This window comes from Verruconis gallopava, assembly GCF_000836295.1.
Source record: "Verruconis gallopava strain CBS 43764 unplaced genomic scaffold supercont1.8, whole genome shotgun sequence".
Lineage (NCBI taxonomy): Eukaryota > Fungi > Ascomycota > Dothideomycetes > Venturiales > Sympoventuriaceae > Verruconis > Verruconis gallopava.
Genome location: NW_015622144.1, coordinates 897,884 through 919,336, shown reverse-complemented (window position 1 = coordinate 919,336; position 21,453 = coordinate 897,884). Strand labels below are relative to the sequence as shown.

Below are 21,453 nucleotides of genomic sequence, written 5' to 3'. Positions count from 1 at the left end.
GACGGCGGGTCAGCTTAGGCCAGGGCCGTCTTCGTCGGCTTGCTTTGGCCGTATCTCGATTGCATGTACGGAGCATCCTTGTCTCTGCCTCTCAGTCTGACCTGTACGTTCCCCCGACTTAACGTGAAGAGGTGAAGAGCCACGGCGCTGATGCGACAGGCCTCGCCGTGCAGCGCAACACGCACAAGACACATTCATGCGGGAAAAAATACACAAGCACGAACAAACACACGGTGCACGCGTGCCTTCATGCACACACTATCTCTCCTTCTCTTGAGCTCGCCAACTCTCCTCTGTGACTCCTGTCCGTCAGTCGGTCGCCATCCCGATGGTATGGAAATGCCTACTTCACGCCCATGCATTCTGCAGGGCTTCGTTCATCTAAACGCCAGCCCGCGACTCCAGTCCGTCTGCACTGCGCCCAATTCGGCCGCCAGCGAGTCTGTAGTCCGCATAGCTTCGCCGACGTGGCCAGGTGTCATGTGTCGTCCATTTCCACAACATCTCGACGCCGCTACGCGTTCTTGGGTCGTCTTAAAATCCTGTCCCGAGCCACATGCCAGGTCGGGGCAGACCGTGTTGCCTGCAGCATCCACTTCGACGTACGTCGGCCCACTTGCGCGTCACGAGCGTGTGTGAAATCTCAGGAACAGTGTCCACTCGTATCGTCCTCCACCTCTAACTTACTCCACCTGTGCTGTCCCTGGCCGGGCTCTTTCCTTCCATGGCAGTGCAAGCGCTCTGCCACCCGATATACTTTTACGTGGATCTCCGAGAAAATGCCCTGTTGCTCTGTTCGGCCAATCCCAATCCGTGCTTCGTCATGCAAATCCTGCGGCGGTGTGGGTTTCCACTGCATTTCCACTTTTCTTCTACGTGGCTTCCAAATGATGTTCGATAACATGTCCTCGACAGCCTGACTGTTTGGCATGCACTTTCGTGAAGCAATGTGCGATCGGCGGTAAGCTGGCCGACTGGTTCCTTACATACGGGGTCTGGAGCACCCAGTCAAATCTTCGCTCTGTTCTTGGTTCCGTGTTTAACCACATGATCACCTGGCATGAAAGCAATCTCATTCGGCCACCGGAAATACCTCACGATGCACTACTACTGTACGGTACTGTAGGCTCTTTCAGTCGGCCTCGTACCTCGGACTGTGATCCACATCGCGTCAGACATGGCGCTCCCGACACAGTGGGTCAGAGGACCACGAGACCCTTAGGACTTTGTTCTGTTTTCTTTCTGCCAGTGTATCTTCATCTTAATGCTGCGAACATCGTTTCTCTCTGTAATAACGATTCCTTGCCGTCTGATCGAAACTTGTGTGCTGATGCTCACGTGGTCATACAGAAATGCGTCCGCCTGTTCTCCTTTGCTTTGCCTTGTCTCGCTTTGCCTTACATGCGTCTACAGCCCAGCCCCGGCCCAGTCCAGCTCACAACCCCACTAACGATGCGTTGAAGAATTGTTCCCCCCCACACGTGGTAAAGCCGATTCACGAACCCTGTATATCATCACTGCGGCATGGCTGATAGATTTCCCTGTTTCCTTGACCTCGCTCAGAGCAAACATCCTGGAATATGTGACCCGAGGACTTCTCATTTCTCTGGCGCCAACCGGTGATTATGCAGGGTCTAGAGTTTCCTGGCACGAAGCGTCTGGTCTAAACGGTACGTCGTTAATCTACCGAAGCGGTGCCATCTCCGTCATCGGCCATTGCTGGATTGAATTACGAGGATTGAGAGAGATTCCGTCTCGAGCTATATTCCGGAGGACCCGATTGTCGCCTATAAACTAGGAGGGGTCCTAAGTATGCAGATCTCATGAACCACAGGCTGGACGAGCTTGAGCCTGAAACGAATCAGCAACCTCCCATAGTATCTGAGTCAGGCTCAATTGTATGTTTCGTCGAGGCTCAGCTGCGTGAAGCCATCCTCGCACACAAGCAAAGATGCCCCTCTAGCGCGCAGAAGCTGGTAGCTGATTGAGGAACGTTCATGTTGAGACTATTTACGTGATTTGTTCGAGTTGAATTGGGTTTGAGCGATTATCGCTTTCTCATCTGGCCACAGCTTGATATTAAGACTGCTCTCCACTTCATTCGCTTGAAGATGTGCACTCGTCTACACGCGGCTTGATGTTATCAACCACGAAAGACTGCACCCAAGGCTTTCCCGTCTACATTACGTTGACAACGGCTAACTTGGCAAACGAAGTCTAAACAACACTGATCTATGAACTCCAGGCCATTTAGCCATAGAATTACATCGCTTCATCACGCCTTGGCTCATCTGCGTACATCTATTGCTGGGAGCAGCCGACCTTCGCTTTCCGTCTCCCATGTTCGGGATTTCGTGCTTTCCTTCCTGCTTCTTTGTCTCCACTGCTCACATCTTGGATTTGGGTCCATAATTGATCAAGGACAACCAATACGTCATCAGTTATGCCATGCTACCATCTCCTGCATACAAGATATAAATCTGTATATTGACGTGGGTGGCACGGTCCTCCATCGTGCCCTTCTCTTTTCTCCAGTCCTCGTAAGGATCGTATTTTCTGCAAAGAAGATAAAACTATCTCATCCACCTCGGCCAGCTGGTTAATCCTCTCGCAGAGACAGACTTGTTACTGAGCTGTAAGTGCTGGTAAAGTTGATGTGGATTTCGGCCGTCCTTGGCGACATTGCCTTCGTTGTCACTTTCACAGAAATTTGCGAAGCTAGTTGGCTTTTGGAATGTCGGTGATGATGACTTTCCAAGCAAGAAGGGTGGTGCCTATTTGAGAAAGTGGTTGTTTGACAAGGTCATGGACGAAATGGGAAAGAGCAACAGCGCGAAACGTAACCCTTCTCGACATCAACGGGAAAGAGCCACAAACCGGTTAAGTTACCGTGCTAGGCTGAAAGTCACGTGCGTAATAAGACTGTAACTAAAAGAGGAATGGCTGACGTAAGACATTCGTTCTGATCCTTCCCTGTGCTGAGGCCGTAAAGCGAGTTCTTCAAAGTGTCTTTATCTCATCCAAAGACTACGTACACAGCGTGCAGTTCTGGTCTGTGTTCTATCTCTCCGTAATTATCGAGAAGGACGACGTAGAAAATAAACAACGTTGCTATCTTATTTTGCTGCACTATCAGGATTGTAAGAGGATCGGAAAGCTCCGCCGCTGAAATTGTTCTAGGTGGTGTGACAATTGTCATCGGCTCACACCACACCTAGCAAACTCACACCACTGCCCCCGTTCATTTTCGTAACCTCATTTCTTCGTACCGTGTATAAGATATGATCGTCGAAGATGCGTTCCCACCTTGCAATCACTCAAGTCTCAAGTCTACGGCAAGGATATATCTTGATCGCCAGCAGAGCAACAAACGAAGTACATTGCAAGCCAGGGCGAACCCTCGCTGATAGTTTCATAAAATTCAGATCATAATTCGCTGCGCCAAAATAAAAAAACATCATCCTCAAGATGTTGGCAGCCCTAATGAGACCTGCTGTCGCCTCGCACAGCATCAAGGGATTGGGCTGGGTAGTCTTTGGGTCATTCACAGGTGAAGTTGAGAGTTTCGCAATTGTCTGAACGCTATACTAACTGAATAACAGTGCTTAGTGCTGCATATCTTATGAAAGAGCTGCCCCGAGAGGCAGGTCAGATCGACAGTGCCCGAGCGCGTTTCCAGACGGCGAAGCAACTTAACGAGCAAAGGGGAATGTGAGAACGATTGGTATGGCGATGATTTGTGACGCACTCACTCATCGTGGATGCTCTCATTGGCTAACAAAGCCCCGATTTGGATGGGCCCCAGTGAGCAGATGTGTTTACATGGAGTCTTCCTTGTCCATGGGATACCCTTTTAGACCGTTTCAAAATTCTTGATCATTTGTGTAGAGCACTACTGGCATCATCAGATAGCATCAAGTCTATTGTTTTTGGCTTTCCGAAACATTATGCCATCTTCTCCGCAAGGCCTGCTTGTCCTTCAATGCCTCATCGAGTAGCCATCCTCAATCGTGTTCCACTTTTTTAAGTCCCTCCGCTTCCCTCCTGTACTCCATTATGCATTTCATATTTTCACATTCCAAAACAATGACGTTGTACCAAAATAAAAATGGCTTTGAGAACTCCATAGGTAATGTTCACAAGTGCCTAAATGATAATAGCAATCGTCTTCCGACTGGAGCCAGCAAAGATCGATGGCTCGGTCAGGAAAGATTCTGATTCGTGAAGTAAAGAATGAATATGGATTAGTAGAGTTTTAGTATAGCGTACAGAGCATGACAAGAGTGCCATTTCTCATCTCCAATACGGAGGTCCCTGGTATTTGATCCTGTCCCAAGCTTGATCTAGGATCTGCACAACCTCATCTGGAAGCGGACCTTTCTCAAGATCAGCAAGATTGGCCTCGAGCTGCTCAAGGCTGCTCACGCCAATGATAATCCCGTCGTGGCCACCATCCTTCGCGAACACTTTTAGGACACTGTGATGGACAATCCATCGTAAAGCGGTCTCGATGAGTGTCAGATTGTATTTCTGCGTCACGGGTTCAATGCTTTTCAAGGCGTCAAACAAGCTATCTCGGAAGTACCGCTCGCGATATCTCTGCGCTGTCGTCAGTACATATCACCAAGTTGATGCTGCCTCGACTTGCGTTTCCCGTTTCCGAGCTGGTGGTTCCAAAACGGCCTTCGTTGGGAACATCCTTGTTCTTGTATTTGCCGCTGAATAAGCCGCCAGCCAACGGATTGTACACTACGATATCGATGCTGTATTTCCGGCAGCACGGAACTAATTCATTTTCAAGGTCTCGAGTGATGGCATTGTACATGCCCTGATAGATTGTCGGCTTGACCCAGCCGCGCTCATTTGCAATGTTCCAAATCTCAGCCACCTCCCACGCAGCATAGTTTGACAAGCCTAATTGCACAAATTTGCCCTCCTTGAAGAGGTCATTGCACGCCTCGAGAGTCTCAGCGAATGGCACACTCCGATCAGGTGCGTGCAAGTAGAAAATATCAACACTCTTTGCTCCCAGCTCTGCTAGCGAATGGTTGAGTGTAGCCTTAAGCTTCTCCGGCTTATGGTCTCCAGGAGCAAGCGGGAAACACTTTGTTGCGAGAGCTAGTCCACGTTCCTGCCATCTGGCTTGACGAGTCAATGCCTCCTGCTCTCCAGAGATATACACGCGAGCTGTGTCGACTTCGCTATAGCCGGATTGTTGGAAAAAGTCGAGGTTCTTGTTGAAATCATCCAGGCCTGTAATGCGAGCGCCTTTGCTCTCTGTACCTGGTGGGCCAAAAGTCATCAGACCCAAGATGACGCGAGGCTTGTCGCCTAGAGCACTTGTGGACGAAATAAGAGGCATTGTCGCTGTTGTTGTCAGAAGGCTGAAGTTTCCCGACCGAAAGCTCACGAATCAAAAGATAATAGGATTGCTACACAAGGTGTGCCGCCGTTCCTTCATTGTGTAGCTATGGGCTAGAAGTTGCGGACGAAAGCTCCAGCTAAAGGTACGTCATGCACCTCCAGGTTTTTGCGAACTCGGGCGGAGGTTGACCGTGAGTTTCTTTTATCGGCTGGAGGTTCCCGAGGCCATCAATCTTGCGTCGGCAGGTCTGCCGCAGCAGGCTCAAACATACCATCGCCTAACCAGCTATTCTCGCCTGCGCGATGCATCCCACAACGCTGATTCGACCATCTCATAAACCAGGCTAGACCTTAATGCTGACACAGAAACATGTGTCTACGTGCCGCGGAAGTCGCCCAATCCACTCTAAAAACGGCTTTGACGACGGACTGCGAGGATTGCTGAAGGTGAACGTGTTATTGAACTTTTACAAATGATTGTACCTGACTGTGTGCTCGTGTTTGCTTCAGAAAATCCCTTGGCGGAGGAATGCAAAGGGTGACAAATCGATGTGGCTGACAAACGACTGTGAGACTTCGCAAGACAAACGCAATGAATTTACTGCGCCCAGCACCGCAACTGCTTGGCACATTGAGCCAGACGCAAACGTCCTGGGTTGAAGTGGTCCCAAATAGCTCTTGGATTTCAAAACAAATGCAGAGCTAACTGAACTTCGTAAACACCTGGTGGCAACGATCATGCTCACTTGGGCAACAACTGTAGCGCCTCGTGCGTAGCACAGCTTGCGCGGAACGTTAAGCTTGTACAGTATTCCGAGATGGAGACTAAGCTTGTATTCCGAGGTGCTGAATCATCCAGGTTGTGGACCTCATGGCGGATAGTTCTACCTTCAGTCGATACTTGCAATACGCATGCGCAGCTTAAGCTCCTAAAACCAAAGGCTCTCTGTATATAAAAACTACTATGATCTCATTGATGTCGGCCGTCTTCCTAACAGCGTTTCAATTCTGCTTTCCAGTATTTGCACTGATCCACAATTTTCTTCTGGATTTTGCCCATACACAAAGCAATTATACTTCCCAAACGTCTATCAAGCCGGGAACTCATTCCAACTTCGGTTTGCATCATGTCTGTCCTTACCATCCTCGTCTCCCCAAAGATTCAGAGATCCTGATCACCGGCACTACAGGTTACATCGAGTCATGGGTAGCGTATGAATCCCCTTTCTCTGGGCTACAAGGTCTACGGTGCTGTTCGCTCTATCGAGAAGGCGTCATGGCTGCAAGAGGTCTTTGACGCCAAATTCGGCCCATGCCAATACTCGCAAGTCACGCTGTCAAATATATCTGATAGATTGCAGCTCTAGCCCGCGATCAGCGGCGTCGTTGGAATTGCGCACATCGCTGTAAACATGAATCTCAGTTCGGACCCGGTGCCCTACATTCCGAACATCGTTGCGGAGACGCTCGCCATCCCTGAAGCCGCACAGAAAGACGGGGACATCAAGGCCGTTGTTCTGACTCCTTCATCCATGGCTGGCGTCCCGTGGGGGGTGACAGGACGAATAAGCGAAGACGCATACAACCAAGAGTACATCGACCTTGCCTGGAACAAGGAGTCATTGCACCCACTAAAGACGACGGCCGTCTACGCCGCTGCGAAAGCCCAGGCCGAACAGGCTGCCTGGAGGTACGCCGCGGAAAATAAGCCCGTACATCGTGAACTCGGTCTTGCCGTCTTTGAACTTCGGACCTACCGTCTCGTTCGAGCACCAGGGCTTCGTTTCGACCGGCCAGTAGCCCAAGGCTCTGTGCGATGGAGATCTTAAGCTGATTGGCAACATACCCGCGCACAACTTCATCGACGTGAGTGACGATGCTAAGCTTCGCCTTGCGGGACTGACCGATCCCTCGACCGAGAATGAGCGGCTGTGAGGCTTTGCTGGCGGCCAGAACTGGAATATCATGCTGGCGATCTTTCGCAGAATCTTTTCCGAAAAGGGTTTTATCGATGGCCTGGAAGGGATCGCGACAGACTCGAGTGTGCCGCCGACTGAAAGCGCTCTGAACGCGCTCAAGAACGTGTATGGAATCACCGAATGGACATCCCTGGAGACGAGTCTCAAGGATTCTCGTTTTGAAAGGACCTTGGTGAAATAGTCACGTCCCTTTACGGCATGAGAAAGCGGAAGGAAAGCACAGAAATGGAAATGAAGGTAATGATGATGATGATGATGATGATGATGATGATGATGATGATGATGATGATGATGATGATGATGATGGTGGTGGTGGTGGTAGTAATAATAATAATGGTAGATTGGCTTCAGAAATTTCCGTAGTGGAATGTACAGTGCAGAGAATCTTCCTTTTTTTTAATCTATCTCTTCTAAAGAGCACACTACTCGCTTCCACGTTTTGAAACCAGTCAACTCTACGCGTCGCATACACAATGCGACTATTCTCCGACATCTACGAGGTCTCTTTGACCACTTTGCTGATTGCATTCGCAACGTAGTCCACGTTTTTGGTGTTGATTCCAGCCATGCTTATCCGGCCATTCTTCGTCATGTATATGTGATATTGCTCCCTCAACGTCTGGACCTGCTTCTCATTCAAGCCCGTGAAAGAAAACATGCCGATCTGGTCCGTGATGTGGTTCCACGTTCCCGGTGTGCCCAAGGCCTCAATCTTGCTCCGGAGTGCGTCGCGCATCTTGATGATGCGTCCGGACATCGTGCGGAGATCATCCTCCCATTGTGCGAAGAGCTTGGGGTCGTTGAGGCAAAGGGACGCGATTCGTGCGCCGTATGCTGGAGGGTTGGATATCTCGGAGCGCTGCAGGATGGCAAGCTGCGAGGCAACACGAGTTGCAGTGTCCTGGCTATCAGGGCCAGGCGCCGCAGCGAAGTGGAAGCAGCCTGCCCGTTCACCGTAAAGACCAAAATTCTTGGCGTATGACTGGGCGACAAGTAGCTCGAAACCTTGCTCGATAAAGTACCGTATGGCCCAGGCGTCTCTGTTCAGGTCTCCCGACGCGAAGCCTTGGTAGGCGGTATCGAAAAACGGGAACAAGCTGCGCTGCTTCATGACTTCTGCGATCTTGGCCCACTGTTCTTGCGTAGGATCCACGCCGGTGGGGTTGTGAGCGCAAGCATGAAGCAGCACAATGGAATGCTCCGGCGCAGCTTGAAGCGCGGCGATCATGCCGTCAAAGTCCAGACCGCGTGTCTTTGCCGAGAAATACGGGTACTGGGCGAGTTTGTGACCAACGTTGGAGAAGATCTGGTTGTGGTTTGCCCACGTCGGATTCGACAGGTAGACCGCAGCGCCCGGGAACTGCTTGAGGTAGAACTTTGCCAGAAAAGCGGCGCCTAGATGGACGGCGCCGGTGCCGGAGATGGTCTGTAGGGAGGCGACACGCTTTTCGGCGATGGCGGGGCTGGAGGAGCCGAAGACTAGCTTTTGCGAGGCCGACGTGAACGGGGCGAGACCGGCGATGGGGAGGTATTCGTGGTTGAGCTCTGGGTCGTTGCGGAGGATCTCGTCGGCCTACGCGATCCGAGTCAGGAGGAGATCAACTGGACGTACGCTAAATTACTCAATGTGTGAGGCACGAAAACTTACGGCCTTGACGACGGGTAGAACCCAGGGTTTTGCGTTGTCGTCTCTGTATGCACCAATGCCCAGGTCGACCTTCTTCTCGAATGTGTCGGCCTTGTAGGCGGCCATCAGGCCAAACAAGGGGTCTTCCGGCGCCTGCGGCACCAAACTTGCTCCAAAGACGCTCATGGTTGGATTCAATTGATGTGAGAGTTGTTGGAGTCGGGCTCTGGAACGAGACTTCTCAGTCATATTTGGCGGGGGGCGGGTGGTGGGACGATGCTAGTATCTGGGGTAGTCGGTGTGCCAGAAGCGCTAGTCTGCTTCAGGAAATGTGACTGGTCTGTTTTTCTTTTAAACTTTGTCGCAGCCTTCGTGTTCCGGATGGATGGACAGATGGATGGATGTGTGGACGTACGCTATGGGTGAACGGAGCGACTTTGCTCTCCTTTTGCCTACACGCGCCCCAGCCTGGACTCCCGGCCTTCTATGTACTCAGTCTCGATGGCACAACGGCCGAGCCGGTACCCAGAGCTTGACCGAGGCCCGCTCCGTCATCGACACACCACACTGGCCACAAGCGGCGGCATGACATCCTGATCAACATCCACCAAAGGTTGGTCTTCACTCCGTCGTCGTCATCGGAATCAGCATAACCATGGGTCTTGCGAACCTCAGCCTTGTACACGGTCATCGACGGCACGGCTCTGCTCTTCATGGCGTGCGGCATGCAGGTTCCCGTCCTCGACCCCGTCTCTCAGTCGGTGCGACACGGGCGAACGTGCAGCACGCCTGGGTACCGTTCACATGCGCTCAGCCCAGCTTTTGAACAGGCGTGTCAGCGAAAATCACCTGCACATGATTGGCACATGCATCGTTGGCTGGACTGTAGCTCGCATGACCCCTCAAGTATACTTGCTCGGTTGTGTTGTGCCAACGCATCACTGCGTCTTTCCAGATTTCGTATTTGGTGCTGCTAAATTCTATATCATGAACGAGTGTACCCGTAATGGAGTGTATTTACAAGTGTTGCGGTGCAGGCTTTTTTTTTCTTTTTCAAAAAAATTTTTTTTGCTCCTCCCCCATAGGTGAACCAGACAAAGAATATGCAGACAAAGAATATGACGACCATCTCCCGTCATTAGCGTTCATGTAAACAACATGCTATCAACACAACCATTTCCGTGTTTTTTTGCCACACCTGGAGAGTTCGAGGCTTTTGCGGAAAGAGGGAAGGGGGTATTATGCAGACAGAAAGAAAACCGAATGATGAACGACGAATGACCAAGAAAGGAGCATGGATACCTGTGCCCGCAATGTACAGAGGTGACGAGGCAGAAAAGGGAGGAGTGGTCATTGAGGATATCTCTTCCTCAGATCGCGGTACACCTGTTCGCGGTCTCGGTCCCGACCGCCGATGGTGTTTCGTCTGCCCAAGCCAGGCCCGGCGCCAATGGCCCGCTGCAGGCTGCTGCTCGCCGCCCTGGCCTGCTCAGCTTGCAACACGCGCTCACCCACGGCTCGTCGGTAATCCTCGTCCTCGTAAGGACTTGTCGTTCTCTGTTGCAGAACTTGCGTCTCTTTCGTGGGCGGCAGTCGTGTGGCTGATGGTCGAGGTGGTGCAGGGTATGGGGATGCACGAGGCAGATACGACGGCGGAAGCGGAGAGTAGCGCTGGTTATCGTAGCCTCTGTTGTAGAGGCGCTGCTCGATACGTCGGAGCTGCTCATCTCTCTCCCGTTCTTCCTCCAGCTCGCGAATCTCTTCCGAAAGCACGTCCATGTGTTTGATCTCCTGCTCGAGCTGCTCGGCGCGCTCACGTGCCTGCCGTCGCTCCTGGATCTTGGCAAGCTCAAACTCCAGCCGTGCAAGCTCGGACTCGACTTGCAGTAGCTGTTTCTTGCTCGAAAATTCGCGCTGCCGCTCGATCTTGGATAGTTCCTCTTGCAGTTGCCTTTCGATCTTGGCGTCCTCACTGCGTAGCTTCTTTTCGTACTCGGCTTTTTGTTCGAGGCGTTCTGCATCCTCGCGAGCTTTACGATTTTGCTCTTCTTCGATCTTCATCTGCCTAATCTCCTTTTCTAGCTCGTCAATCTCGTCAGAAGGACCATGTGACTTCTCCTCGGCAAGCGCGGCGTCGGCGCGTTCTCGCCTCTTGCGGTCCCGCTCCTGTAGTCGCGCGTACTCGAGCATTGAGAAATCATCCTCGGCCTTTTCACGACGTTCTCTGGCCTCGAGCTCTTCTGCGATCCTCCGATCGTCAGCCTCTTGCTTCCGGCGCACTTCGTCCTCGCGGCGAGCGCGTTCGCGGTTTTCGCGGCGCAGGGCCTCACGTGCGTCTGCACGGTCCTGCAGCTCTGTGTCGAGGGAGTCGTCATCGAAGCGGACGGCTGCGTCGGGGGCGGTCGCGGTGCGTCGGTGATGAGAAGGTGCTGGCGTGGATGGGCGCAAGCGGGGAGGCTGCGGCTGACTTACTATCGCGGGTGGTTGGACGACTCGTCGCATAGATAGGGGGAAGCCCAAAGGCGAACGATTGCGTCGCAAAGGCGAGATGGGCGAGATGTGTCCATCCTCCTCGATGGCAATAATGGAGTCTGCATCGCCATTGCTGGACGCGCTCCGTGAACTTCCGTGATAGGATCTACGCTTCCTGCTGGGGCTGTTCGGGCTTGACGACTTCCTGCTGCCTATATCCAAAGACAACCCAAAGGTTTTCCTGGCCCTGCCCTTGGACGAGCTGGGCTCCCGTGCATCGTTGGGTTCGCGGTAGACGTAGTGTGCGGTCGCCATAGGCGGCGTGCCCGGCATGCTGACCGAGGCTGGAGTGGGGACCTCGTCGCCGGCAAGCGACGGCGTTCCGGACGAGACTAACTCTGTCATTTCTGACACTTCCTGGTGAAGGCATGGGTTGGTACCATCGCTGCGGAAGCAGAGCTCCTTCCGCTCCGTCGTCCTGCGTCGCCCGTCCGGCGACACGTACTTGATTCTGATGACCTTACACATTGCGATCGCTTCGGATCACCTGTGGCCCGCTTCGTTCGGTTGAGGTTGAAGATTGCGAAGGAGAAGGTTGGTGTGAGCAAGGTCACATCACGTGATAGAGAGGATCAGTATGCTGGGGACATGCCACTGCAGCAAAAAGCTCCGGTTTGACGTCTGGACTGAACGGCGGAATAAATGCTCAAGCCAAAAGGATGAACGGACTTGAAATCGTGCCTAACGAGAAGGGAAGAAGGGCGAATGCAGCGAAGGCTGGGATCGAGGAGCCCGACGGGTTGGGTTCAGGATATGGATTCAAGGAGGCAAGCCAGGCCACAGATATGGCAGATCCAAAAGCGGTACGCTAGAGACAATGGAAGTATTGATGATCAGGATGTAGAGGTATATGATTAGGTCAGTCGTTACTCGAATTAGCCAGACGGTGTTGTGCATGCGTACTGTGGGTTGTATGTACGGTCGGGTCACCTGCACCCTCCTCTGGTGAGACACCGCTGCAAAAACCAAGGGTGTGGCAGAACGCGGCGTGTAGGTGGTCGTGGATGTGCGCGCACGCAACGAGCACAGCGACGGTCGATAAAATAGAATGAGGGCGATGGAAGAGGAGGGCAGCAAGAGGAAGCGGACACGAAAAGTATTTAACCGCGCACGCGGACGAGCAAGAGCAAGAGGAAGAGGACGGACACTGCGGAGCGCAGCGGGCGCTGTGGTTGCTGTGCCGGAGGGACACTGGACCACGACGACCGGGTACGGGCACGAAGAGATGGGAGCGCGAAGGCAGCAAGGGTCAGGTCGGAGCAGCTGCCTCAGCCAGCCCGCCGATCATGGCGATTTGAAGAAATTTCTTTGGGGAAAAGACGAAAAAGAGGCACAAGCCACAAGACTCTGGCACAAGTTCGTCGGCGCTGTGCCGTCCGCATGGGGCCATAACCCAAGGGGTTCAGCTTTTGGAGCGAACTGCATGTTCACGACGACCATCTTTTGTTTGGCGGGCAAGGGCGGGTGGAGAGGCGGTGCAGGTGTCGAACGAGCCAAGGAGGCCCCCCTCCTCTTCCCAGCCAGGCAAGACGAAAAAAGATCAAGATGTCATTCGCTGGGGCGCGCGGTGGTGCCCGATGACGCGGAGGCGCATGGAACTGTCCGAATGTGGAGGGGAGGTTTGGTAGAGGAGGAGGAGGAGGTGGTGGTGGTGTTGATGATGGTGGTCGTCGTGGTGGACGCGTGCAGGAGTACCATGGGCTGGAAAGAAACAGCGTACGCGACGCACTGGCTAGAGGCCCTGCGAGGATGGACCTGCGCGGGGGCCGAATTGGTGGCGCGCCGCGTGAGTGCGCACCTGGATGCAGCGTCTGCACGAACGAGGACGACCAAGCCGCAAAGGGAGGGGGAGGGATGTGTATTTTTGATTGTGGAGAACAGCAAGCGCGTGAGGGCGGTGCGTTGGACGCAAGCGCAGTGAAGCGTCAAGAGAGCAAAGTGTGAGTGTGTGAGTGTGTGAGAGTGTGAGTGTGTGTGTGCTCGGTGGGCCGGGGGGTGCGCATGCGCCTGAAGGCCCAAAGGGCAACGGCGACGTGCGGATGCGCTAGACGCGTGATTGGTCCGGTGACGCTGCTCACAAGGCTGTGTTGATCAGTGCACTGCGGGCCAGGGGGGTGCCTGCTGCTGCATGAGCCCGCGGTGGCTGCTTCCGTCTTTCGCTGACCTCCTCTGCGTTTCTCTCACCACTTTTGGCAGCCACCACTACCATCATCATCACCTCCACCACCACCATCATAACAACAACGACTACTACTACTACCACGACTACCACCACCGCTGCGCCGGCGTACAAGGTCTATGGAAGTAGAGTACGCTACTGCTGTTTTCTTCGGCCCCTATCCAGCACCAGCCACTGCTGTCCATTCGCACCACCGGAATCCAGCGTTCCTCCTGACGGGTGGACCAGAATGCGCGTGCCCATGCCATGTCGCATCTGGTCCATCTCACTTGTTCGACCCAGCACATCCCATGCATCCACCCGTGAACACACTGTTCCGCCGCATGTTGCGGGAGCGTCCGTCCCCCCGCGACAGACGCTTTCTTTGTGCTGTCTGGTGTGCGCTCGGCACGCATCTCCTAACCTTCGCCTGCATGAAGAATCTGCTGTGTTCATCCGCGCACTTTCTGCCCTCCCAACGTCTGCTTTACTCGTCCCATCCGTCCGGCTCCGTGCTCGGTCACGGCTAAGCATCAGAGTCGTTTCTGCCTGGACGCCCAGAGCACACAGACGCGTGCTGCTTGTTCCAGCTAGCGTAGGTCTCTGGCAGCGCTTCTTGCCCTTCCCAAACCCTCCTTTCCGCTCGTGCAGACGGGTTTCTCGCTTCCCTTGCATCATCGCATGAAGAATCTCTCGATGACTCGTTGAAGCGCCGTGAGCGCTGACCTGGAGCTCGGACGTGGGCCTTGATGGTGGCCTCATCTTGGTCGCCGCGTAGGACTCGGCACGACCTGGTTCATCCGTGGAAAGAGTGCCACAAGTGGCGGTGCTGAGGCTCGCCCTTGTGTCGAATCATGCATGAAGGCCAGACCGGGGCGCCCGGCCCAGCAAGAGGCAATGCAACACGGAGCCTCATCTGCTGTTCGCATAGACGATGCCTGGCTCCCTGTCCATCACGATCGCGTTGCTGCTCACTGGGATCCCCCTTTGCCATCTTCTCCCACCACGTCCAAGTGTCCGTTCCCCCGCCTTCTCAGCCCTCCACTCGGCCAGACACTGTTTCTCTTTGGCGACGCTCTGCGAACTCCGATCAGGGCCCCGTCTGACACGTTCCGCCCTGTTTCCATCCCTGCCGAAAGCCAACGCCTCGATTTAGCACACGTTCCCCTGCGAGCAGCCACTGTGGCGAGTGAGCATGAGGAGCCTCTTCGCTGTCGAATGCATATCACGACGGACGCGTGCCGCAGTTTATCAGAATCCCCACTTGAGTAAGCGCTAACATGAAAAATCTCAAGCTACTGTACACATGCATCGACTGTAGATCGCGAGCCTTTACTCTGCCGGAACGAGGCCGCAGTAGATGTTGTCCTCACCCTCTAACGAGGCTTTGGCATCATCGCACAACCCAGCCTTCGTTCTTGCTCATTCTTTACCAACCACTCAAGCAGCTCAGCTTCACTGGATGCTGGAAGCCTGCTCGGATCATATGATAATCTCTTCCAGGTCAACTCCCATCATCCAGGGCTCATGGACCTGGTGTCCATCCGGTCCGTCCGCAACGGAACACACGCGCTCGGCACCGCTGAGGCAGTGATGCGCAATCAACTTCTGATTCTTATCTCTATCTCCATCCCCAGATCGCCGATCACCCCCAATGTCTTTCAGCCTGGAAGGAGTTCAGAATTTGTTTCCGCTCTACATCTCAGGCCACCCGTACAAGTCACGACTGCGCTTTCGCCGTTGCCTTGTCTCAAACTCCTAGCCCTTCAGGAGAGTAGCCACACAGCCGCTACCGTCAGGTAACAGCAAGCATAAAGTATGCTGACAGGAAGGGTAAAATCGCCGGTGCGTGGAGGACGCTGATGCAAACTGTACGTTGCTCCGGCCCACGATTCAGTCCAGTCTAGCCTGAGACATCAGTAACCGGCGCGACACTCTGCCATTTTGTGAAGGCGACATCATCCCCTCCTTTCTCTTGGACCGTTCAACCTTTTCGTCAGCTTTAGCTTTCCCCCTAAGGCCTATGGACGTCACTCTTGGCAAGTAAAGCCGCGTGGTAATGCTATACAACCCGGCTTTCAGTCCAAAAGGGTGCATCTCGTCATGCTTTCAAGCCCTCAGTGGTCCGCTTCGCCGCTTGTTGCTGCCTACCGAATGCCCGCTGAACCGCAAGCATCACCAGTACCGCTATTGCCGCCTCTGTTTCAACATGCAAAAATAGAGTGGACTGTCTGCGCGAATTTGGCCGCAAGACTACCATTCGCTGATCATATCTCCTTGCGTGACGCAGACCCTGCTGACCCACAATGCTGCATGAACGTGAAGGATACACTAAATGTTCAAGTCAATTAAACCTTTGCCAACATCTGAACTTGAATTTTTTTTTTTCAGCTGTCAACCCTGAAAGTTCTCATATCTTGTATTGTCTGCTAACAGTTTCTTGATTTCACCCAGCTTCACCGGTTTGGTCCAGAACTCATCCATGCCGCAAGCAAAAGCCTTTGCCTCACTGCCTTCGTCACCCAGTCCCGTCAAAGCAACAATTCGTACAGGTGGGATGCCGTTGGTTTGTTCATACTGTCTTATTCCTCGTGTTGCATCGAAGCCATTCATGACAGGCATGGACACGTCCATGAAAACAATGCTAAAAGGTCGTTCGGTTACTCCTCGTGTATACGCCTCCACAGCTTCGAGACCATTCATCGCTGTAGTGTACGCGTGCCCCAGATTGTCGAATAGTTTCGTCAAAATCTTGACGTTGATGGCATTATCGTCGACAATCAGAACATGATGACCGGAAGCACAAATGTCCCGTGCTGCTGCGAAGGAGTAGTTAGAATCGTTTGCACTGGTTTCAGAAGATTTTGTGGGTTGCAATCGTTGCATTGCTTCGGGCGACAATCGGGCTACCTCTGGATTGATTGGTTCTCCTTGAGTCTCTTCCTTGGCACTTTCCATGGCTCTAGTAATCGCTGCTGCAAGCTGTCGAGGACCTAAAGGGGTTCGTACGTACGTGACAGCCGAGCCGAGCAATCGGTATCGCGAACGTGAACTAGTGATGACGACTACCGGCTTCTTACCCAGCACAAGTGGACTCACGGATTCCAGCGAGTATTCAAGAGAGCCGTCTATCACAAATACATCCGCGCTGGTTCCCTCAACGGTCGTGGTACGTGTTACTTTCATACCAAGCCAAGATTTTGCGATTCTTTCAACGGACTCCTCTAGGCGTTTGGTGTAAGCGCATCGTTTCGGATCCAAATCGAGGTGGAGCAGATTGGGCGGCCGAATCAGGCAGAGCTCGTTACCATGCAGCTGGCCGAAGGTCTGATTCGTGCAGGGAGGCGAATGAGTCGTTGAGAGGGGAAAGGGAACGGTCACAGAAACCAACGTTCCAACACCAACTTGGCTTTGCACGTCGAGACTGCCCTCAAGATTCCGCACAATTTGCTTTACGATAGCCAGTCCAAGGCCTGTTCCCGAAGAGAATGAGTTTTCTTGTGCGAAAGGCGTGAAAAGCCTATACTTCAAATACTCGTCTCCGATCCCCACGCCTGTGTCCTGGACTGACAAGCGGATAGTGTCTTGACACGCAGAAAGTGCGACATTGATATATCCGCCAGGAGTGTACTTCAATGCATTCCCAACTAAGTTCATGACAATGCGTTTCCACGCGCCAACGTCTAGTGTCATTTGCCAGCGGTTCGATGGTTGAATATCAAGCGTGACCAACACTGGTAACTCTGGCCCATTCTCGACAGCAGGTGTGGAGGCAATACCGTCTCTCAAAACGTCATGTCGATGTGGAGTCATTTCAAAGGCATATCCCGCGCTGACACTTTCAACAACGTCCTCTACTAAGCGACTGAGGTCAGCTTTCTTCAATATGCCAACCTCGCCCTCTCCCTTCCTGCTCTTTGATTGACTGAGGTTGTTGATTTTTGCAAATTCCAGCAAATGATTCATAGTGTCCAGGAGTGTCGTGCCACAGGAGCGAATCATCGCTAGCATCGAGCGTTCCTCACTTGATACGACGGTGTCGCTAAGAAGTTCTGTTGTGGCCAAAATTCCATGTAGAGGAGAACGCATTTCGTGGCTAATGGAGGATATAAAATCACTTTTTGCATTACTAACTGCGAGAGCTTCGTAACGCATGACTTCATTCATGATGCTGTCCCCAAAAGCACTAAGATAGGTGGTGTCACACGATTCGAATGAATAAGTCGAGTCACATGTCCATCCTATGCCTGCAGCACACCATCTTTCCTTTTGGAAGTGCCACATTGGGAGAAAAATTGCCGATGTGGCACGAGGTAAATGCGTGAATAGTGCTTGCACATCCACACTGGTGTCCTCTTCCTTATCGGTGCCCGAGTTCAATGTTGGCGTTACGTTGCCGCTTGAAGCCTCCGATACCGTTGATCTACCCAGTACACCATATTGATCTGCCAAAAAAATTTGTCCTCGTGGAAACCGATCCGCGAGTCTGTCGACCAGCACCCGCGGAATGGCGATGTCGGCTGAATGCCCGTGAGCCAAGCTTACAGCAAATACCGGAGAAGCTTCTACATCCTCGGGTTTCTTTGATACATGTTCATCGGGAAACTGGATGTTGAGGAGTGTGGCGTGGTCTCTCAGTGGACTGTTCATGTACGGGGGTGAAGCATCAACAAATATCATACCATCCATCATCAAACTCTCACGTATTAGAGATGCCGAGCGAACGAAGAGTGTGCGAATTTCTCGCGAAAACACATTAGTCTGTATTTGATTTTCGCTCGTGATTGGAATTTCACTTGGATCCGATTCAGTCAGATTCATTCTTTCCGTTTTACTTAGGAGCGATGATGCTGCGGATTCGGACTCCGTTATTGAGGAAGGCTGAGTCGCATACTTCATCTTTGCTGGATCCTCTTTTTGATGCAAGCAAGCATTAGGTTTCCTAAACGAAGTGCTGGATTCTTCCTTGATGAACTGATCTAGTCCTTTGATAAGCTGGACAGAGCGTTCCTGGTACTTCTTGATTCGAACGTGTTCTAGATGGGACATGATTATTCTTCCAATCTCGGTGAGGTTGTTGACAGAATCATCATCAAACTGTCGGAGTTTGTTGTCAACCACGGACAGACCACCAATGACATGGCCGGAGGAAGAAATGATAGGTACTTCCAAATATGATGTTATGTATGGCCAATTTTTGACATAGGGTCGCTCGCAAAGATTTGGGTCCGCGCGAAGATCTACTATGATGTAACAGGTCTTATTGGCGATGATGTTTGGATCTGAGCATCTCAATTCGCTTTTAGTGTCGCAGAAAAAGTCCATGGCTTTGGGGCAGATTCCCCAGTCTTTGTCCATGCACATGGCACCGAGAAACAGATCATTTTGTCCGGCAGCATTGCTCAACGATGTCTGTTTTGTGGCCTCCGCGACAATGAAATGTGTGGTGCCGTCGATCAGTGACAAGAAGGATCGCTCAGCGTCGAGCCGAAAGGCTGCGAGCTGGACGAGGGAAGTCAGGCTTCGATCGGAGGACGGCTTAGGAGCCACGCCACGTTGGATGTCGTCAAGACGTGCTAGGTCTGTCGTGATCGACGCTGCTGAGAGGTAACTGTGCGAACGACGTCAAGTCAGCTGCCACAAGATATTCGACATTTTACGCGAGTAGGCTTTTGAACATTGACCAACCTCTGTATTTCACGTTGTCGCGTTCGCTCAGCCAGCGACAGACTGGCTTCAAGATTCGCGCTTCCATTGGATTGTTCGCGCTGCGCATCGCTGCCCTCGTCCATTGTCCACCCTCGCACAAGGACTCAATGGGAGCTGCTCGATCGCCAGTGCTGGAACGTGCGGGGTATGTGGGAGTCGCCAGATTGAGACGAATATTTGTTCACAATTGAATCCCAAGCGACAAGGGTTGCAGAGTACGGGGTTTTCACCCTCTTCGCAACCAGCGTCCGACGACGCTGTTCATGGTTTCTTTGCGGAGCAAGCTAAGGACACGCCGATGACGAGATTTGCTGCAGCTTAGTGACAATCGCGCCCACATCGGCTGCCGTCCGTGCTCGTGCGCCGAGTCTAGGCCTTGGAACAATGGCCAGCAACGTGCGTATTCGGTGCTCGGACGGCGACTCTTCAAAGCGCAGAGACAAGCACTGTGTGGGATGCACGCACGTTCTGAGAAGAGATTCAACGGTCAATGTGTCGCAAGTGACAGGCAATGTTGCTTGTACGCTTCTTGTTTTCGACAGTCGTCGCGTATAATGGTCGCTCACTTGGACAGTCCGATTCTATGCCGGGTATTGCAAATGGCACTCCTGCGTCTATCCATTGTCTGATCAGAATCCAAGTCCGTTATCGAGAGGGTCTGCTTTCAGTCGTATCGATTCTAAATGGTCGTGGGTGAGCTGGTAATTTGAGACGTTATTCGCTGTGTCCGATGATCTCCGAAGCTAATCCTTTGTGCCGCAAATGCAGACACATCCCATAATTAGTACTACGCCGTAACAATATTTTACGCATGACTGACAGAGATCCAGGCGCATCGGCGAAGGAAAAAGTTAATGAATGTCTCCCATAAGTCACATATACAAGTATAATCCACGTACATGTGGGTCTTATGACATCTTCGGCTCGGCCCGCTTATACAAAGATCATCGAATGCTCTGCGCTCCTGCTGCTCCTGAAATCACGTCAACTGATTCATACTCGGCCCGCACGAACGATTTTGCGATCACAAGCATAACGTAGTCGAAACACATGAGCTTTTGCAAACTCATGGATCAGGCAGCTAAGACGTTCTTCTCATCACCACAATTCGCTGTGGCAGGCGCATCCTCGGATGCCTCCAAATTTGGTCATAAGAGTGAGAGATTCCGGTAATCCGGCTCTATTTTATTCTGTGCTGTTAATACTCTTATGCAGTATTCACCTGGTACTTGGCACACTCGCTGCCAGTAACACCTCTGAACCCTCGCGCATCTTCTATCACGGTCGGATCGAAGGAGTACCCCACCCTACAGTCTCCCTCACAACTGCCTGCGCCACGAGAAACCTCGTTAAGTGTGATCACTCCACCAAAAGTAACTCTTGCGGTGCTGAAAGAGGCGAAAGAAGCAGGTATACCGGCGGTTTGGCTTCAACCTGGTGCATTTGATGATGATGTGTTAGCATATGCGAAGGAAGCCTTCCCTGGTGCTGCCGTCGCTGGATATGAAGGGGGAACAGTTGGAGACGAAGGCTGGTGCGTGCTTGTTGATGGGGAAAATTCTCTTCGTGCTGCAGGGAAGAAAGTACAGAGGACTAGATTGTGATTCAGTGTCGAGTAATTGCTCAAGTCCTGTGCGGATAAAAAAAATAGCTATCGCAATCGTGAAGACAGCCTTGTGGTCATTAGCTATGATATCATACTTTTATCGGTTGCTGAAAGCTCATGAGTCCAAGTATGAGTTCGTGGATCAGCCCTCATTCGACCAAAAGCTTCTATTCTGTGCTTTAACACTAAACTTATGGGGAGCATTACGAAGCATCCACAACGATAGTTGAACTTCGCACAGTTAACTTTATCCCTCCACGGCTGTCGCAAAAGATTTTGTGGGAGGTAATCTGTCTTTTCATATTCTTAGTCACCGTGTGATCTTAATGCTGTTTCTACGGATATTGTGTTGCAGACCCAACCAATTACCCACGCCTCTGGAGAAAGTGTGAGCGTTACTTCATGCGTCTCTTCAGCGGCTGTTTCGTCAAGTTTGGGCTATATCTTTGAATGTTTTGCGACACTCCCAGGAGCAGAG

The 21,453-nt window shown here is 52.3% G+C and overlaps 7 protein-coding genes across 7 annotated transcripts; 3 read left to right on the top strand and 4 right to left on the bottom strand.

The window, feature by feature from the left end:
* The first annotated feature begins 3,229 nt into the window (after positions 1 to 3,229).
* Positions 3,230 to 3,917, top strand: PV09_03312 (uncharacterized protein). Its single transcript, XM_016356496.1, has 2 exons — positions 3,230 to 3,550; positions 3,603 to 3,917. Exons 1-2 carry the CDS (start codon positions 3,469 to 3,471, stop codon positions 3,713 to 3,715), a joined length of 195 nt encoding a protein of 64 aa, XP_016216019.1. The 5' UTR covers positions 3,230 to 3,468; the 3' UTR covers positions 3,716 to 3,917.
* A 32-nt stretch (positions 3,918 to 3,949) lies between these two features.
* PV09_03311 (uncharacterized protein) lies at positions 3,950 to 5,566 on the bottom strand. Its single transcript, XM_016356495.1, has 2 exons — positions 4,649 to 5,566; positions 3,950 to 4,599 (listed from the first exon to the last, which is right to left on the bottom strand). The coding sequence occupies exons 1-2, from the start codon at positions 5,360 to 5,362 to the stop codon at positions 4,294 to 4,296; spliced, it is 1,020 nt and encodes a 339-aa protein (XP_016216018.1). The 5' UTR covers positions 5,363 to 5,566; the 3' UTR covers positions 3,950 to 4,293.
* Positions 5,567 to 6,776: 1,210 nt separating this feature from the next.
* On the top strand, positions 6,777 to 7,524 carry PV09_03310 (uncharacterized protein; the record flags this gene model as incomplete). The annotated part of the gene is made up of 3 exons (XM_016356494.1): positions 6,777 to 7,076; positions 7,165 to 7,295; positions 7,350 to 7,524. The coding sequence occupies 3 exons, from the start codon at positions 6,777 to 6,779 to the stop codon at positions 7,522 to 7,524; spliced, it is 606 nt and encodes a 201-aa protein (XP_016216017.1).
* Positions 7,525 to 7,665: 141 nt separating this feature from the next.
* PV09_03309 (uncharacterized protein) lies at positions 7,666 to 9,440 on the bottom strand. The gene is made up of 2 exons (XM_016356493.1): positions 8,992 to 9,440; positions 7,666 to 8,916 (listed from the first exon to the last, which is right to left on the bottom strand). The coding sequence occupies exons 1-2, from the start codon at positions 9,217 to 9,219 to the stop codon at positions 7,837 to 7,839; spliced, it is 1,308 nt and encodes a 435-aa protein (XP_016216016.1). The 5' UTR covers positions 9,220 to 9,440; the 3' UTR covers positions 7,666 to 7,836.
* An 880-nt stretch (positions 9,441 to 10,320) lies between these two features.
* Positions 10,321 to 11,970, bottom strand: PV09_03308 (uncharacterized protein; the record flags this gene model as incomplete). Its single annotated transcript, XM_016356492.1, has 1 exon — positions 10,321 to 11,970. The coding sequence occupies one exon, from the start codon at positions 11,968 to 11,970 to the stop codon at positions 10,321 to 10,323; it is 1,650 nt and encodes a 549-aa protein (XP_016216015.1).
* Positions 11,971 to 14,918: 2,948 nt separating this feature from the next.
* PV09_03307 (uncharacterized protein) lies at positions 14,919 to 19,792 on the bottom strand. Its single transcript, XM_016356491.1, has 2 exons — positions 19,349 to 19,792; positions 14,919 to 19,271 (listed from the first exon to the last, which is right to left on the bottom strand). Exons 1-2 carry the CDS (start codon positions 19,450 to 19,452, stop codon positions 16,055 to 16,057), a joined length of 3,321 nt encoding a protein of 1,106 aa, XP_016216014.1. The 5' UTR covers positions 19,453 to 19,792; the 3' UTR covers positions 14,919 to 16,054.
* Positions 19,759 to 21,261, top strand: PV09_03306 (uncharacterized protein). Its single transcript, XM_016356490.1, has 4 exons — positions 19,759 to 19,959; positions 20,011 to 20,062; positions 20,138 to 20,525; positions 20,585 to 21,261. Exons 3-4 carry the CDS (start codon positions 20,420 to 20,422, stop codon positions 20,971 to 20,973), a joined length of 495 nt encoding a protein of 164 aa, XP_016216013.1. The 5' UTR covers positions 19,759 to 19,959; positions 20,011 to 20,062; positions 20,138 to 20,419; the 3' UTR covers positions 20,974 to 21,261.
* The last annotated feature ends 192 nt before the right edge of the window (positions 21,262 to 21,453 follow it).

Excerpts from the sequence above, each read along its gene's own strand:
- PV09_03312 (XM_016356496.1), top strand. The coding sequence starts at position 3,469 with ATGTTGGCAGCCCTAATGAGACCTGCTGTCGCCTCGCACAGCATCAAG. Across the intron at positions 3,551-3,602 it reads AGTCTTTGGGTCATTCACAG|TGCTTAGTGCTGCATATCTT; the intron begins GTGAAGTTGAGA and ends ACTGAATAACAG.
- PV09_03311 (XM_016356495.1), bottom strand. The coding sequence starts at position 5,362 with ATGCCTCTTATTTCGTCCACAAGTGCTCTAGGCGACAAGCCTCGCGTC. Across the intron at positions 4,600-4,648 it reads CCAGCTCGGAAACGGGAAAC|AGATATCGCGAGCGGTACTT; the intron begins GCAAGTCGAGGC and ends ACGACAGCGCAG.
- PV09_03309 (XM_016356493.1), bottom strand. The coding sequence starts at position 9,219 with ATGACTGAGAAGTCTCGTTCCAGAGCCCGACTCCAACAACTCTCACAT. Across the intron at positions 8,917-8,991 it reads TTCTACCCGTCGTCAAGGCC|GCCGACGAGATCCTCCGCAA; the intron begins GTAAGTTTTCGT and ends CGGATCGCGTAG.
- PV09_03307 (XM_016356491.1), bottom strand. The coding sequence starts at position 19,452 with ATGGACGAGGGCAGCGATGCGCAGCGCGAACAATCCAATGGAAGCGCG. Across the intron at positions 19,272-19,348 it reads CGACAACGTGAAATACAGAG|TTACCTCTCAGCAGCGTCGA; the intron begins GTTGGTCAATGT and ends TCGTTCGCACAG.
- PV09_03306 (XM_016356490.1), top strand. The coding sequence starts at position 20,420 with ATGAGCTTTTGCAAACTCATGGATCAGGCAGCTAAGACGTTCTTCTCA. Across the intron at positions 20,526-20,584 it reads CTCCAAATTTGGTCATAAGA|TATTCACCTGGTACTTGGCA; the intron begins GTGAGAGATTCC and ends ACTCTTATGCAG.